Consider the following 17,342-nt stretch of genomic DNA (forward strand, 5'->3'; position numbering starts at 1 on the left):
CCTAAACTAAACTGGACAACTGTAAAGCTTATTTGGACGTTGGCATGTCTTCCAAAAAAAAAAAAAAAAAGGAGTTTAATGAAAAATGTTAATGCTGGAGTCAATCAGAATCTAAATGAAATTTCCAAAGAATTCTTATGAAAGTTAGGAAGTTAGGTAGCCTCAACAGCGCATGTTTGTGAAAGACTGAGACATGCAACTTCAAGTTGATCCAATGAAGAGGAAAAGAGAACAAAGGCCTCTTGTCTGCTGATGTTTAATCACTTTTGCTTTTAATGAGGAAAAAACTCAAGACGTGACTAAATATGCCTGTTTTTCAGAGCTGTACAAACAGCTATCTGCTTCCGTGTTTGGCTTCTTAATGAGATCACACGCCTTCTGATGTTACTAGGATGTAGCTCAAGTTCTTCTGTGTGTCCTTTGGCAACCTGCGACTCAACAGGAAATTTTCTTGTTCAGAAATATCTTCTGTGGTGTTTCAACTCATTAGTTTTGCTGCCAAGTTACTCTTTTTTTAGAGGCACAGCTAAGCGGCACAAGTTGAAAAGAGTAAAACACCAACACCAGACAACTCCAGTGGTGACTGTATAAATTAGTTAAATTAGTACAAATGCAACCTTTTTTTTTTGTGGGGTGTTTTTTTTTTTGTTTGTTTGGGTTTTTTTGCTTTTTTTGCTTTCAAATCCATAGATCTCGTTTTAAATTACCTTACCTGGTACAGATAGTTGGGAACTGCATCAGAGCAGCAGGTGCTGAAACAGTGTAGTGGCTATAAAATACAGTATTGTGTTTTCAGTGGCTCCCCCGTTCTTGTAATCATACTTTTCACTAGCCCATGGTTGATGGTCATTTCAGCCTAATTTGTCCTTTTCTTTAAGCTCTCCAGAGTTATTGAAAAAGCTTTGCCAGATGAGCTGAGCTGTTTACCATCCACTGATAGTAGCTTTTCCTGGGTGGGTATATATTTTTCTCATTAGATCAGGTTACTGAAGAATGGATTTTTTGGATTGATTTTCTTTCCAGTGTCAGGGAACAGGGGTTGCACTGAAAGTGATAGTTTGAAAAGTTAGCTGCAGGGAGCAGGCAGCTGTGTACATGCTGGTGGCAAGCTGTACCAGGCTGTTACAGGGAGGAGCTGAAGAAGTCAGCATGTGATAGGCAAGACCCAGGATTTCACTGGTGGGGGGTGAGAACAGACCAGAGGACTCACAAAAATGAATAGACTTAGGACATCTTCCCAACAACTCCCTTTTCTGGTCTTGAAGCTCACCTCATGAGGGGACAACAGAAATATTAGAACTAAGCTGAGACATTTTGATGAACTGAAGGGGTCTGGTGGTGCTACAACTGGCTGGTGGAGATAACTGAGGCCATGACAGAAGTGATTTAGTTGCATCTTAGTGAAAAGAATTTCCCTCTTAGAGCTTACTCTGGAGTTGCATTTGTAGCTCTGCAGGCATCTTCTTGAACGTGTTCCCTTGTCTGCTACAAATGTATATCTTGTCCAGAAAGCTTCTGGGAGGTACTGTATTTAAAATGTATTCCCCTGGTTGCACTCTTACTGATATATTCTGTCTGTATCTGTCACGTTCCTAGGAGTTAATAACAGTATAGTTGTTAAGATTCATACTCTGTGCAATAAATTGAAGTACTTTTGTTTAAAAGGAAATTAAAGACTTTGGCTCAGATTCTGAAAGTGTTTATAACTGGGAATTACCCCAGTCAATAGAACTTGTCATTTATAGAAAGCTTGTATTTGTAAATGTCTGTGGGGCAAGTGCCTTTGCGTGTCAACTACAATAAGCTGCTTGTGAATTCTTTTGGCACGTACTGAAGTTGTTTTCTCTGCTTGTTGGCAGATGTTGATGAATTAACAACTATAAAACGAGAACTGAATTACAGAATTTCCGTTCAATCAGCAAAGTTGCTCCGTCTTCTGAAGCAGAAAGACAGGCTTGTACAAAAAGTCCAGAAGAACTGCGACATTGTCACAGCTTGTTTACAGGCAGTTTCCCAGAAACGTTGTAAGTACTTTCTGTATACTAGTGTAAATAGTTTGTTTCATTAATGTGGGCAGTGTTTCATTTAAGCCCTCACTCTTAATTTAAAGTCAAGAGGCCAGGCTATGCTATTCCTTAGTTATGACTGTCTCCTAATGATGTCAGTAGTACCTGGAAACAGGCAAAGTTCAACTAGCTCAGCTGGGTAAGCTGCTGTAGCCTCAGCTGTTAATTCTGTGTAACTCCTTTCTACCAAGTTGATTCAAGGTGAAGAGTACTAGTAAAAACAAACCTACTTCCCTCAAAGCCCTTTATTAGCATCAGTATTTTGGGGGTTTCTGAGAGATTGCATGGGAAGGAGAAGAAATGTTCTTTAATTGTTTAGCCTTTTTCCCCCACCCAGTAAAATCTTTTTATTTGACTTGGCAAAGTTGTCATCTTAAGATAGACTGAAGTGCTTTTTGGTAGTTCTTCTAAAGTAAAACTTCACGTAACGTCATATGTAAGAATAAATAGAAATTATGGCCTTGGAAAGGATGTGTGAAAATAACCTAATGTTCCATCTTATTTTTTTCATTAACATGCAGCCTGACAGGTACAGAAATGTTCAGGTACAGTAAATAAAGCATGGTCTTTTCATAAAAATGTCTGTAGGAGCTTTGAGGTGCATGTAAAGACTTTACTAAAATAATTTCACTGTAGTGGTATGTGCTAATGTAGTCAAGGTAAGAGCTTGTGTGTTAATGTGAAACTTAATTTTTAAGCATTTAAAAGTGTTTCTTTGTTTTACTTAAACTTGGCATGAAAGTTTTTTGCTGTCATCTAGTGTGTAGGCATATTCTTCTCTAAAACTCCTTTCTTAGCGTCAGCTTGATAATCAAGGCCTCCATGCCAGCAGTATGGAAGCATATACTATAGTCTCCTTTTAAATGAGACTACTTGAATCCTCTACATATTTAGAGGACTTGACTGTAAATTCTGAATTCTTTTTTCCCCACATAGTGGAATCTCTGTGTAGAGGTAGAACTGTAGTTTTCAATTAATCTTAAGTTCACATTCAGCTGTTTGAATGCTTCCATTAAGCAATCTATTCAGACCAATTGCAAACAAATACTGTTTCATGAAAAGATGGAAATTCTGTCTGACCCTTTTTGGTTACTGCTTGACAAATTAACTCCTTGTGGTAATTTCAGTTAGTTCAGAAATTACAGGGCTGATAAATTTGATCTCTTGTTTTCTGGCATAATTTTTATGATGCTCTAATCCAATTCTACAGATAAGAAAAAACTGTTAAAAAAACTCGATTCTCAAAACTGTGTTCAGTGTCTGAAAGTTGAGGATCTGTGAGTTTTGCAGCTCACACAGGAAGCCATCAACTCCTCAGTCTTAGACCTGTGCTGGTTCTTGGTCTCTGCTGCGTGCACAGAAGAGGCCTGGCCCCTGACAGCTGTGGGAGCCCACATCTGACTTGCTTGTGCTTCAGGGCCACCAACAGCCAGCCCAGCACCTTGGGCCCTGGAGTGGGTAGAGTAAATGTGGAGGAACGGTTGCCAGGGTCAACTTCATAACTTACTGTATTTCTCATTATGCTGTTGACCCTTGTCCTTAGCAGGTGATGCTTGTTTTCCATTCAAAAAGGTATTACCATAGAAAATAAAATTCACTGCGGAGTGAAATACCTTTTGGTTGGATGTTCATGGCTCTGTTAAAAGAATGATAAATTGTTCTATAGAATATATGGTAAAATCAATACACTGTGCAGGACTTCTGGTTTGTATGATATATGAATGAAGAGTTTCATTTTAATAATTCTTTTTTAACCCAAATTTAATTATAAAGAAAGTAAATAAATTCTCCAATGAAGAAAATTAGTAAGAAAGCAATCACAGTGATGGCCTCATGGCAGACATGGCACTTGCTTCTCTTACTCTTGTGATTTTGACTTATTGCTGTAAGAAAAGGTATATTTGTCCGGAAGCACTATGAAATATTTCAAGTCCATATTAGAAACAAGCAGAGTGCTTTATACACTTAATCATATCATTTGAGAAAAGCAGAATTCAGTAAAAAACAACGAGGTTTTGCAGCTGTCATCTAAAGAGTATGTGAAAGACATCTCTTGTGCTTTACATAGTTGTAGCTTGCTTTCATTACTAAATATATTTTGACTGATCAAATTGCAAACCAGAAGTTCCCTGAATCACAAATTGTGATTGGTTTTAATCAAAACAAACCCAAAAGTCAACCAACAAACAACCCAAATCAAAACCATGTATTATCTGTAATTTATTTAGGAATAAAAAGATCCAGCTTAATTGTAAGTCAGTCTGGCTGGAAGCAAGCAGGAATTAAATCTGATTCAATATAAAATAAGCTGAAGTTACAGAAACAGAAATTTCATTAATATTCTCTTGTATTTTTAATGAAGAAATAGTTTTAGTTGAACATTTCCCCAAGATATAAATAGTTTCTCTGTCACAGCTGTGGTGCTATGTGCCTATAATAACTTTAAATGGGCCTCATGCTGTGTTCAGAAAGATCCTTAGTATTCTTTCTTGTAATACTTGTTTAGAAAGTATGGTTAAAGTATTAATCTTCTGTTATTTGAGCATTGCTTCTGTATAGAATTTTCTAAGATAACAATAAACATTTGCTTCCTAGTTTTTCTTTTCCTTTTTCTGGTTTGATTTAATGCAGTGCCAGTAGAGGGAGACAGAATATTTTATTTTGTGCAGAACTAGAGGTGTATCTCTGGTTTTGATTAGGATACAAAAGCCATCAATCTTCCTTAAACATGAAGAGAAGTGCTTTACAAGTGTGGTCAGGTAAGAATTGGATGAAAAGGTTTAGAATCAGATTGTCAAATAAATGTTACTTGCAAAGGAAATACTAGTTTCCCTATGTGAAATAGATGGAAAACAGTGGCAAATAGCTTTTTAGTTATAACTGAGATCATTAATTCCCACGTGGTTGTCAAAGTTATTCAGATGCTCCTGAACTGAATGTTTTTGAATCCAACTCCATAAATTCAGAAGGTTATGCCTCAGAGTGTTAATTGGACAGAAAGGCAGCATGAACTGGCATCATCTGGGTACAGATTTGTCCCCTGCATGTCCCCTGAGCATGAAGAGTTTACTGGTAGAAGGCTGGGCTGTGAAGTCTACTCAATTTCTGAGAATGAGTTACTGTCTCTATAGCATCAGCTTTTCTCACAGGGTATGGAACTCAGAGGAAACTGGGAAAGCATTGCCTGATGTTATTTGCATGATGCATGATTCGGAGAGAACGGAGCAAGATCCCATTACCATGTGTAGCTGGAGAAGTCCAACTTAGACATGCAAAAGTAGTCATACATCTAGATTAAATTTCTGGTTTTGTCTCCTCATTCCCTTCTCAGTCCTACTGCAGTTCTGTGTCCTGTCCCATCCTATTTTTTTCCCTGCCAAATGCTTTATTAGCTTTTCTTAATGACCCAATCTTTAAATATTGAATTTTCCAGCTCTGTTCCATTTCCCCATCCCTGCATCTTGTCTGTCTTGCAGTGTCTACCCCTGTCCTTGAGTTTTCTTCGCAGTATTCCTTGGTCCCCTTCAGCTGTTCTTTCTTGTCTTTTTCCTGTATGTACTAATTATCTAGTTGCCTATTTTCTCTATCCCTCCTCTTCCCTCAACGTGGTTACAAAACCAAGCCATAAATTCACAATTTTTAGTTCATAGGATAAAAGTTTGGTTAAAGGTGTAAGAACAACTTTAACACAATATAGGGTGGACACAGCTAATATTGATTTGCCTGAACTTGAACTTGATAAGGTTCTTGGAGGAGAGGAAAATTTTTCATAATGAAAACAATCAGCCATTGAAATAATCTCCCCAGGAAAGTGGTGGATTCCTCCATGTTGGATGCTTTTAAGATTTGGCTGGACAGGATGCTGGGCCATTTTGTCTAGACCATGCTTTTGTTGAGAAAAATTGATGATCCTTGAGGTCCTTTCCAACCTGGTATTCTGTGATTTGGTGATTGATTTCATTCTGTGTCAGATGTCTTGCAACATGGGGCAAGTACTAATGTACATAATAATTCATGCATATCAAATTTTGCCTCTGGCTCATCTGTCTCTTCCCACTCACTTCCCTGTAGTTTGATGTACTGTTGCAGTTGTATAAATATGCTTTAACCTGGAACACCCCCATTGCTCTGGTTTAATTTTTTAATTTCTTATGAAGACTTGAATTGCTCAGTGAATATTGCTGCCATAGCAGTTTAGTGGAGGTGAGCGGGGCACTTGTTAGCAAGGATTTTCTGATCCATTCTGTGTCATGTGCTGGTTTGCCAAGAGTGAGGTAATGGAGCAGTTAGAAAAGGAGATAACCTGTATTTAGTGATGCTGGAGCTTGGCTCAGTGGTAGCTGTGTGCTTGGTCCATCAGCTGCACTGGGTCACTGGGCAACAGTTCTTTTGATCTCTTGGTGAAGTTCACCTGCTGGTCCCTTGGGATGGGCATGCACAAGGCAAAATGGCTTTTGATCTAAGTGTGCTCTTAACTGACTTGTTCACTTTTACCCAGAATTATTAATAAATTGTCACCAACATGTTTTATGAAAAATCCTTTCCTTAGGATTTTTCATCCTGAGAAGCTGAGAGGCCTCAGGAACAAAATGTAAACAGTGATTATCTGCTGCTGTGGAATGCAACAGGTGGATCTGTGATTGCTCTCATGTGGTTGTTTCTAATGAATGGCCAATCACTGTCCAGCTGTCCAGACTGTCTCGGTCAGAGACAAGCCTTTGTTATTCATTCCTTTTCTATTCTTAGCCAGCCTTCTGATGAAATCTTTTCTTCTATTCTTTTGGTATAGTTTTTAATTTAATATATATCATAAAATAATAAATCAAGCCTTCTGAAACATGGAGTCAACTTTCTCATCTCTTCCCTCATCCTGGGACCCTTGTGATCACCGTCACAATAAATTATGTAATTTTTGAAAATATTACAGAAGAGCCTTTCAAAAGACCCACCTATAGCGATGAATATAATATTAAGTGCCATTTGACTTACATACTTCATTCAGCTTCAGCCAGCAGAGATTCTGGAAAATCTGAAAGCTTATTCAAGTGCAATTGGAGCCTAGGCTGAGAAGAATTACTTTTCTTTTAACATTAAGCTTGGAGGAGAAGAACTGCAAACTTTCTGCAACCTTCATTGCTGTGCATCAGGGCATTAAGAAATGTTTCAATAAGTAGGTGTGTGTCATGTTTAGTATTTGCTAATATAAATTAGATTGTGTATTTTGAGTATCTGTTAGACTAGGAGAGAGTTTGAGTATTGTCAAACATAATAACAGCTGTGTTGACGACAGACTGACAACTAATCACTCACAGAGTAATCCCGAGGAGTTTTTAGGCAGTGAATTCCATGGTTACTTTCTTTTAATGAGAATATCATCTTGGAACTGGTCTTTGAGCAGCACAGTTGGGATGCTGGGATTTGGGGAGTACTTTAACAGAGCAGCAAGTCAGTCAAGTTCTGGTGTAGCACTGTGTCCCATCCCTCTCATAGGATATTGTTCTAGAGAGCTATCAACGTAGTACCCAGATTTAAAGTATAATTGTGCTGCTGATGGGATGTGAACAGAGAGGATCCTCTTGCAAATAAGGATTTTTGATGTCTTTGGTCACTTGACGTTCAGTAGCATTGGTAAGCCCTAGGGGGAGAGACCACCCCATAGCCAGCCACTATCTTCAGAATGATCTGTGCTTGCCCCAGAATGCTGACTGGTGTGTGAGTCAACAGAAGCCCTTGTCGGGCTAATTAAAAGTACTTAAACTGTCTGCCATCTTCTCTTGCTTTTACAGCTGTTACAAAGCCATAATATCAATTCTAAATTGGCAAACTGTGCAGTCAGTTTCCTTACAAACCTGGTAAAATGTGTGATTGTGCAGATTTGACACCTCTCAGAGGCTACTTTGAGGCTAATTTCAGTTTCTTAACTCCTAAGGTGAAGTAAAGTTTCTTTACTTTTCTGGTGTTGAAAAGATAATTTTTTTTCTTTCTTTTTTCCTTGAAAGAAAGTGGCTGGATTTGCTGTCTAATTTGGTCATATATCAACTGAGAAGTTCTTGTTGTCTGTGTCACTGCAGAATATCAGATTCAAAAGGTGGCAAGAACTAAGTGCTTGGAGTGTTACAGAACATGGAATCCTCACTTTTGAGGGAAATTCTGCTTTTAGGATACAGCAACTAAAAGATCTTGTTCTAGAATGAAATGAAACACCCACTCACAAGAGTCAATTGCTTATGAAGCAAAATTCTGAAAGTTCGCATTTCAAGCTAAAATGCTTTGTTCAGATGCCTTTTTCATTTCATATTATGTAACGAGCTATTTTCAAGTAAGATGATAAGATGTTTAATCCTAAAAAGAGTGAAAATCATGCTTTTAGCATTTGGAAATCTATTTTAGTCAAAGATGACATTTTGCTGCAAAGGACTTTGCTTTCCACAAACTGATATTTTATGTCAGACCTTTCCATTAAAGTGGTTTCAACCAACTATATTACAGAGATCCTCCTGGGAACATTCTGCAGCTCACTCCCTGGCTGCTCAGCACTGGGATTGCCAGGCTGGTTAGGGAGCTGAGGAGCCCACATGCATTCCTAAGCCATATGTTTTCCTTCTGAGTCTGTAGGGTAATGTTATATGAATATGTACTTTTCTGTGTCTCGTACTTTCCTAACTCCTTTGTCCCTAACTCTCACCACTGAAGTGTCTTATGTCTACTAAAAGGACTTCCCAGCTTCCTCATAACAAATACCATCTCATAATTGGCTAAAATTTGAGCAATTCTTGAAAAAGTCTTTTATTATGGGCTCCTTCAGCTATATTCTTCAGGATTTAACTAAGCAAACTCTCTTGGTGGCTGCTTCGACTAGTGTCCGGAGACAGAGGTAAGATTGCTTTTGTTCAAAGCCCTGGGAGTCTCTTTCAAGTGACTCTGGGCTGTGCTCAGTGTCAGCACAGGGGATAAGACTACACCTGACTGGCACTTTTTTCTTTTAAGTGTCATTCTACTGCTACTGTTATAAGGGAATTGGCTGCATTCAGAGCTGGGGTCTCTGCTGCTGGTAAGTTCCTGGGGACAGTGTGGAGCCTGCTGACTAAGAGATCATTATGTCCCTCTGGCTTCTGGCTCACTGCTGCCAGTCGTTTTCCAGTTCAGTGAGCTGCTGTGTCAGGGGTGGTGAGGTTTTCCTTAGAAAGGGAAATTCCAGGGGTTCAAGGCTAGGTGGAAGCTGAGCAAAATGAGCAGCTGACCTCAGGGCACTTGTCTCTGAGAAGAGAGGGCTTTCAGTTGCCTGTTCACTTCTGCCTGTTGAGCATCAAACTTGGCCCCAAATGTGCTTCACACAGAAACAGGTGGCTGCTCTGAGACATACCCTTCACCCACAGCAGTGTGGTGAGACCTGGGAGACCCTGGTTGACCAGCTGTGCTGTCCCACTTCTGTATAAACTGTGGGCCCTGGGACATAAATAGCCATGCTCCTGCAGCCTATCATCTCAGCCCACGTTGAATGCTTCCCCTGGGAGATGGCAGACATCTGGGATGAAGGTGTAGTGGGGCTAAATTGGCCTGTCTGAAGTGTTTTGGGTATCCTGTAGTTGGCCTCAGCCTCTAAAATGAAAGGTGCACTCTGCAATGGCCACCCGAGATGGTGAGAGAATCAGCCACTGACCATCTAACTATAAATAGTTCTCTTTCTTTCCTCCCTCCCTTTCTCCCTTCCTCTCTAATAAATAGTTCAGCAGTATTTTTTTAATGATGTAGAAACTTGATGGGATAGTAACAGTGGATGTGGTTACAACATAGAAAAATATTTTGCAGAATAAATATTTCATTGTTTATCATGGAACTGAACAGTAAATTCAGTAAATCTGTAAGCAATAATCTGGCTGCTTAATCTAGGCCTGGTTTGCAACAGAAAATGCAGATTGTTTGGTATAGGGATGTACAGATCCCTGTCCTGCAGCATTTCATGGAGGATGTTGTAACTGTCCTTTGTCAGTGTGCTAGCAGCTGTGACAACAATGAAATTGGTTGAGTTAGTGCTACACCAGAAGTTGTGTTTATTTTGGGTATGCATACAACCTGGAGACTGACTGCTTAGCTGCTTCTCCATATTTTTCAGTAATCCTGTTGCTGTTGCAAAGTCACAGCTAACCTCACAGGATTAGCTTTGTAATGCATGTAGAATTTTGACTCCACTGAATTACACTTTTCATAACAGCTGTGCCATGACAATTTGATGTATTAGAGAGTGCTTGTTATATAAAATACTTTCTTAGTATTAGAAATAGGGATTAATGCAACAGATTATTTGTGGAGCTTTTTGGATTGCTTATCAAGCAATACTTGTAGTATTTCTATACTAATTTGCCTGCAAAAAGTTGTTCTCAAACCAGTGATCTCTTATTTCTCTGGTACTGCAGTGACTTTGGAAGGTGGGATTTGATTAGCTCCAATTGAGGAGGCATGCTGGAGGAAGGATGCTGCTGTTTGGAGACAATGAAGTCAGAACAGCCTGTTCTCTGTCTACAGTCCCTGTCAGTCAGTCATGACAGTAGAAATAACTGGCAGCCACTGCTGTTCCCTCTGCTTATTTGCAGCTATTCAGATGGATACCTGATCAACGGTAAAGTTTTGTTAGTCTAATAATTCCCTGAAAAACTGGAAAAGCTTTTATTCAGTCACCTAGGGATTATTGTGATTAAATGAAATGAAGTACCAATTTCCACTTAGGTTCAGGAAGAGTGTGAAGCAGCTCATCCTGCTGCAGCCCAGGTCTGCCCTGGGGCAGGGCAAGTGCTGGCCATGGGGGCAGGAGTGGAGTGCAGGGCCCAGCTGAGCAAAGGGCTCAGCCTGCAATGTCTGTGTGCTAAAGTGTTTGTGTGCTTTGCTTCGAGGCGTTATCAGCATCCAGGCTATAACCTAGGAGTTCATTGCACTAACTGGCAGTTTGCAGGGAGGCTGCTCCACAACCCATGGTGCCAAAGGCCACATGGGAAGCAGTGATGTGTGAGAAATGCACCTGAGTGCATTCACATTTCACAAATCTTCACAGTTCTGAACTGATGGTAGATCTGCTCCGATACCTGCAGGTAGTGAGAGCCACAGCATCTGTGGCAAATGTTGGACAATCAAGATGTAAGGGTTTGTGTGTATAAGCTCACATCAGGGGTGGCTGTGTGAGCTGCACAACTGTAATATCATATAATTTCAGTCTTTAATCTTTTTCTGACAAGCTTTTGGATGTGGAAGCAGCCTGACAGAAAAAGTTCTCTTAGATTGCATGCATAGTCTTTCACACTTGTCTAGCTGAGCACTGCTTTTCTTTTATTCTGCTGGGGGTTGCAGTTCTGTAAAAGAAACTATGCTGTTCTTTTTTCCTACTGAAATGCTCTTTTCTAAAAAAAACCCAAAAAACTCAACCCCAAACATTGTGACCTTATAGGAGGGTTAATGGGGCTTCAGTGAAAATACCCAACAGGGTCTATGGCCTTTAAGTAACACAGATGTGTTTTATCTCTAAGTGGTACATGCTAAACATTCTTTGGTCACATCAGCCTTTGAAGAAAAGATTTCCTGGATACTGCAGATCAAATGGAGGATAACAGATGCTTGGGATAATTAGTGCTAGGAATAGACTGATTTATGGAGCATCAGGCAGTGCCAGCAGCTATGTTTCTGCAGCTTTGAGATAGTTTGGTGTTTAAAAACAAGATAGAAAAGTGGGCTGTGGCACTTAGTCGGTTTGAATCAATAGTCCTGCTTATAATTCTGCACTGGAGCAGGTCTGAAGGAAGAGTTAAATGTGAATATCAGATTTTTAAAATGTTTTTCTCCTTGAAGCTTTTAATAACCTGAATGAATCTGATTTACTGAGCAGTAAATAGTGCTCCTCACATACCCTTGAAATTTGCCAGAGAAGTCAAGTCTGTGTTCTATCTTCACATAACATCATCTTACTTACAAGCCTATAATTTATCTTTTTCTTAGTAAAATCTGGAACCTTCTTTCTATGTTTTATCAACAGTGAAATATCTTCTAAATTTAGTTCCCTATAAATTACTGGTAACTCCCTAAAATCACAGAACCTGGTTCTGATCAACATGGTTTTTTTGCCATCCATACAATACATATGGCCAAATACAGACCATGAACAGTTTTTGGTTCTTGGGCTAGATAAGGAATCATCAGTAGCTAACATTTTATTTTTCTGTGTGTGTTTGTTGTTTGTTTGGGTTTTGGGGTTTTTTTTCCCAACATGTTATTACTAATTTCTAGTCTTATCCAATGCTCATTGGCAGAAATAGCTATTGGACCTTAGATCCTGAAGGAAAAATGATTATATGGTGAAACTAAAGGAAGTCAGGGTGGGGAGGTAATCAATGTACATTTTTTTAAAATGTATATTAATCTGAAGAGCTAAATATTACTGATATTTATAGTAATATCTGGAGAGGTCTAGAAGTCAGGTGCCTATTGAGCTGGACAAACTAGATATCACTGGACAAATAGATGGTATGAGACTCTTTGGAAAACAAACTTAATGAGACAAGGCTACTTGAAGGCTGGCAGAAGAAGCACATGTTTAAAGAAATGATGTGAGTTGTCCTGAGCTATGCAGCAGTAAGTAAATAGTCACAGCTTTGCTGTTAGCCAAAAACTCATGCTTGTGTGTTGGTGCACATGCTCAAAATCAATTTTAATGGCTCTAGGCTTCAGTACTAAATGAGCCTTTGATTAATCCTAAACACATCCAATTCAATAAACTTGCCCTGTAAGACTGAGTTATGAACTAAGTTTTGTCATTTAGCTGTTGAGTCTAAAATCTTTAAGTAGTAATGTTGTTGGAACTGAGAACTATTTTCTCCTCTTCATCTCACAAACTTCATTAAAGAAACTCCGTGTCAAACTTGCTTAAATGGCTAACGTGTGTATTTTTTTCAGAAAGTGGAGGTGGTGGTTTGAGGTTCCTTTGCTTTGCTAGCTGCTTTGTTTCCAACACTTGGAGAGTATGCTCTGTGAAGCTACATCCCACTTGGGAGAGGAAGAGAATTAGGTGGTCTGGAGAACTTGTGGTTGCAATAGCTTCACGGACATGAAAAACTTTCTTTATGGAACTCGTAGCATCTACAAATGGAACCAATGCATACATGATCAAAAACTGGGGTGGTGGTGCAGGCCTTGCTATTGACTGATCAAGGTTTGTGGTTCCAAGAGCTCTATGGTGCTTTTATGAGCTTCTCCAGGAGTCAGCACCATTCCCCTCTCCAACTCCAGAAAGAGTTGTGTTCCTGTTCCTGTGGAGGCCATGTGTACTGGGAGAGAGGATCCATGCTGGAAGCTGGACTCATCCTTGGGCAGTGTAGGACAGCCTGGCTCTTTGTTACATGTCTAATGAAAGCCTTCCATGGGCTGAACCTAGTATTTAGGTTCATGTCCTTAGCATTACTGCAAATAACTATGAGTCAATGTATAAATCTTTTATGTATAAATGTGGTCCATTTCTATAATAATTCCTGGTCCAAAGGAAAGAGATTTCACCATTAATAATTTTTTTTAACTTTCAGTTAGTTTTTAATCTAGAATCTTTCCAAGTGTTCTAATTGTGGATAAATCTTGTCTTGGGGATATAGGATCATTTTGCTTTTTTTCATTATGCTGGGCAGATAAAAATCCTGCTATTTCTGAAATAGCAGTTCAGATCAATGAAGCTGGTGATTCACACTATAAAATTCAATTTGTATGCTAGGTGCTAAGCAAATAATCAGATTCTAATAAAGGAAGAGAAGTTCAGTTTTAGATCTGGGACGTGCTATGACCTCCATTTTTCTGCAATATTATCTTAAGCATAACTACAAATCATACCTGTCAGAATTCTTTTTCTCATGTATTGCAATAGTTTTTCTGCTGAGTTGATAACTTATTTTTTTAAATTACCATGTAGCATTTAAGCAGGATTCTGGAGTGTGACTACTGGCCAAGGTATGCATTTGCTTCATGTTGTTTAGCAAGGTTAGGAACATTTCTTAACTTTTATAATTGTACTTTTCAGCAATTTTTTTTTATTATGTAGGCCTCTTCAACAATTTTTCTTCTTAATATTTGCTTTACCAAAATAATGTTTTGAATTTCTTTTGTAGATACAAATAATTTCTCTGACAAAAAGAAGGTCATTTGCTCTCTGAAACCTCACTTCCATTCATTACTTTGCATTTAATTAAAAGGTGTTCCCTCTATATTTTATCAACCATGTAAGCATTGCTATGACTTTTAGTCCAGTTGTTAACTCCAGACTTTATGCTGCTGGTTACTGCAGCAGTTAAAATATATTGTTACTCTAACATCTTTTAAAAGCTTGCTCACAAGATGCAACTATCTACTATAGCTTTACTGCTATAGTTGGCACTTGAAGGCAATAAGTAAAATACATTGATTCTCCCCCTCCTTTTATATTCTTCATCACTGTTCCTCAAGTGGCAATTATAACTTCAGGGTTTATTTACACATTTGAACCAAATTAAAGAAAATATAATAAGAAACCTAGATGCTGTTGCTGAATTACAGACACACAGCCAATTTTACAACATGGAGATATCAACCCACTTATCTATAATTTTTCTCTGATTAAGAGCTTGTTAGAAGCATGAGGAAACTTCTGCAAGCTCCTTTTTTGTTGGGTGTACTTTCCTCCTTTTGGAAGACAACATATATATGAACAAAGAATTAAACATAAAGTGGAATTTCAGCATTGGATTAATCACCTGTTTCAGTGTTTATACATATGTTTTTACTAATTCTATTGTGTGTGCTTTCCTCATGGTCATTGTAGATCTAGTCTGTCTTCCTCTTGTTGCTTTCATATCCAAAACTCTTCACAGCCTACTTTTTTCTCTGTTGTCCCATCCTTATAATTTCTTACTTAATATACGAGCTTGGCTCCTGCCTCCTACCTCCATCCCACATGTGTTTTAAAACAAGTACGTTTTCAATTTCCCCTCATGCTGACATTTTCTTCTAGATGTTTCACCATATTGAACATGTTGATGATTAAAACCTGATCTCTTAGCACGCTTATTGACCTTGCGTGTTCATGGTGCATCCCTTGGAGCTCATCTCTGCCATGAAGGCCATAGAAACAATAGCAGCTCTTATGTTAAGAATATTGTGGACTATGCTTTTCAATGTCATCTGGCTGTTGACCTGTACTTCTCAGTCTGCTAATGTGTTTGCTAATGTGTTTTCTCTCTTTTCTTCTGAGCTTTTACTGTACTTGAGCAGTACCTGTAGCAACAGTGCTGGAGCCCAGAATCAGGATTTACAGGCACTGCAGTGAATATAGATAGCTTTAACAGTACATCAGGCGTACTCAGTTGTGCAAGTTTGTTGTCCTTTATTATTGGCATAATAAGGTGAAATAACTGCTGTTTTGTGATCAAGCAAAATTAGTCTAAGCTCCTTTTTGTTTCCCACATAGATAGTTCTGAGTTAAATCTCTGCCTTGTTCTTTCAGTGTAGCTATTGAACCATATGTTAAAAGTTTCCACATCGCATCCATTTTGTAATGTCAGTAAGGTTTTAGGTTTATTTTCTGAAATATTTCAGGTGCCTGTGATCTGTGCTGCATGATGTTTAAAAAAACCATGAGTTAGTTTCTACTTTTTTGGAATTCTTTCAATTCTCTCCTTTTAAGCTCTGGAAACAGTCCAATCCCAGTGATGGGCCTGGAAGTGATATAAGCCACCCTTTGCACCCAGCCCGTTGGCATTAGTTGCTGTCACTTGTGTGCTCTGGGTTGCTGAATTATCAGCAAATTTAAATTCTTCTATTCTCAAAACTAGTTTGACCTAGGAACTCCAGGCACTACAGAATGCAAGCTTATTAATGGTGTGGTAGTGAGAGATGGTGACATAGAAGAGTTAATAATTTGTGAAGTAAAGCGTTTGAATATTAACATATTCAGTGTTAGCTTGATGTGGTTGTGTTGGAAACAGGTTTAAGAAAATCTTCTGGCTTACTGCTGAGAGGTTTTTTGAAGAACTCAGGGAAAATAGGAGCTTTTTACTCTACTGGATCAAGTACAGATCTGGGAGATGGGTTTATGCAGTTCTGCTGTTGCCGCCTGTAGCTCTGGTACTATACAGATGTTAAGTCTTTCTGCATGTCCCTCATTCATTTGCAGTTATGTATTTACAAATGGGTTATGAGTGGGTGCAGGGGGATTACAGGCACATCTGTATGTCTGTTTTAGTAACCTGCAGTGCTTTTGAAGGCTTTCATATACTCACCAACATGAGCCAATTGCATAAGCATCTTGTGCTACTCTATGAACAACCAAGGGATTGAGGGACTGCAGTCAGCCTTACCTGCACTGATTCACTGCCCAGGAATGTGGTGCCTCCCTAGATGGGAAACTGGTCATTGCAGCTCCATGCCATTGTGCTGTTAACTGCTTTCACAATTGATTTGCAGATGTATTATATTTTCAAGTGCTTTCACTAATGCTGGAAAACTCTGGCATACTTCTCAGGGTGTATCTGTCAAAAATTTCAAGAAGCAATATGACTATGAACATTATTCAACTTGAATACACTTACTGGATATAACTGTCCATCATTCCCAAAGAATAAGTTATAACCTGCACTTGTCGGCAGGGGATGCTAGCTCTATTGAGGGGACCTTCTTCTCTGCTCTCATCAATCCTGTCATAGTATATGCAAGTGTGTAGTACAGGAGGGAGGAGGGGATAATGTGTGTGGGAGGAAAAGGGAGAATTAGGTAAAAAAACCCCAAATGCCACAACTAAAGATCATAATAAAGAATCTTGAGTCTGAAGTTCTTGTGGCTGAATCCTGATTGTGATGGCTGAAGGATCATGTAGTGTATATGCAGTTGTGAGCATCTTACATGAGTTACAGACTGGGAGATTCATTTCCTGTTGAAAGATATATACCATTCTAAGCAGTATATTTAAATTATTATCTCTAGATTAGTCCTCAATAGATATGGCTAAACAACATGCAAGCAATATTCTTTTTCAGATATCTTACCTATAAACTAGAGAGTTCCCTAGCTTCTCTGTCATAAACTCACCAAGAACAAATGAGCTGGTTTAGGCTTTCCTTAAAAAGAAGGCTGTATTAGTGTAATTACCATGCTCTCAGTTTTGGAAGGGGGAAATAAGTAATAAGGTTATGTGCCTGAAGTCTAAAGGAAGAGGAAACATTTGACTAGCTGCATGCTTCCTTAGACTAAATCATATAAATTTTTGTTCTCTGTTCCTGGAAA

At 38.8% G+C, this 17,342-nt stretch overlaps 1 protein-coding gene across 2 annotated transcripts in view; it reads left to right on the forward strand.

Moving 5' to 3' along the window:
• TBC1D30 (TBC1 domain family member 30) overlaps positions 1-17,342 on the forward strand; it is a gene marked incomplete at its 5' end in the record, with an annotated part of 51,894 nt that overhangs the window by 815 nt on the left and 33,737 nt on the right. For both annotated transcript variants that reach the window (XM_084205914.1, XM_084205915.1), the window contains one exon: positions 1,860-2,024. In XM_084205914.1, the coding sequence (XP_084062040.1) occupies positions 1,860-2,024 (165 nt within the window). The remainder of the gene's footprint in view (positions 1-1,859; positions 2,025-17,342) is intronic.

Source organism: Fringilla coelebs, assembly GCF_963513975.1.
Source record: "Fringilla coelebs genome assembly, chromosome: 5".
Taxonomy (NCBI): domain Eukaryota; kingdom Metazoa; phylum Chordata; class Aves; order Passeriformes; family Fringillidae; genus Fringilla; species Fringilla coelebs.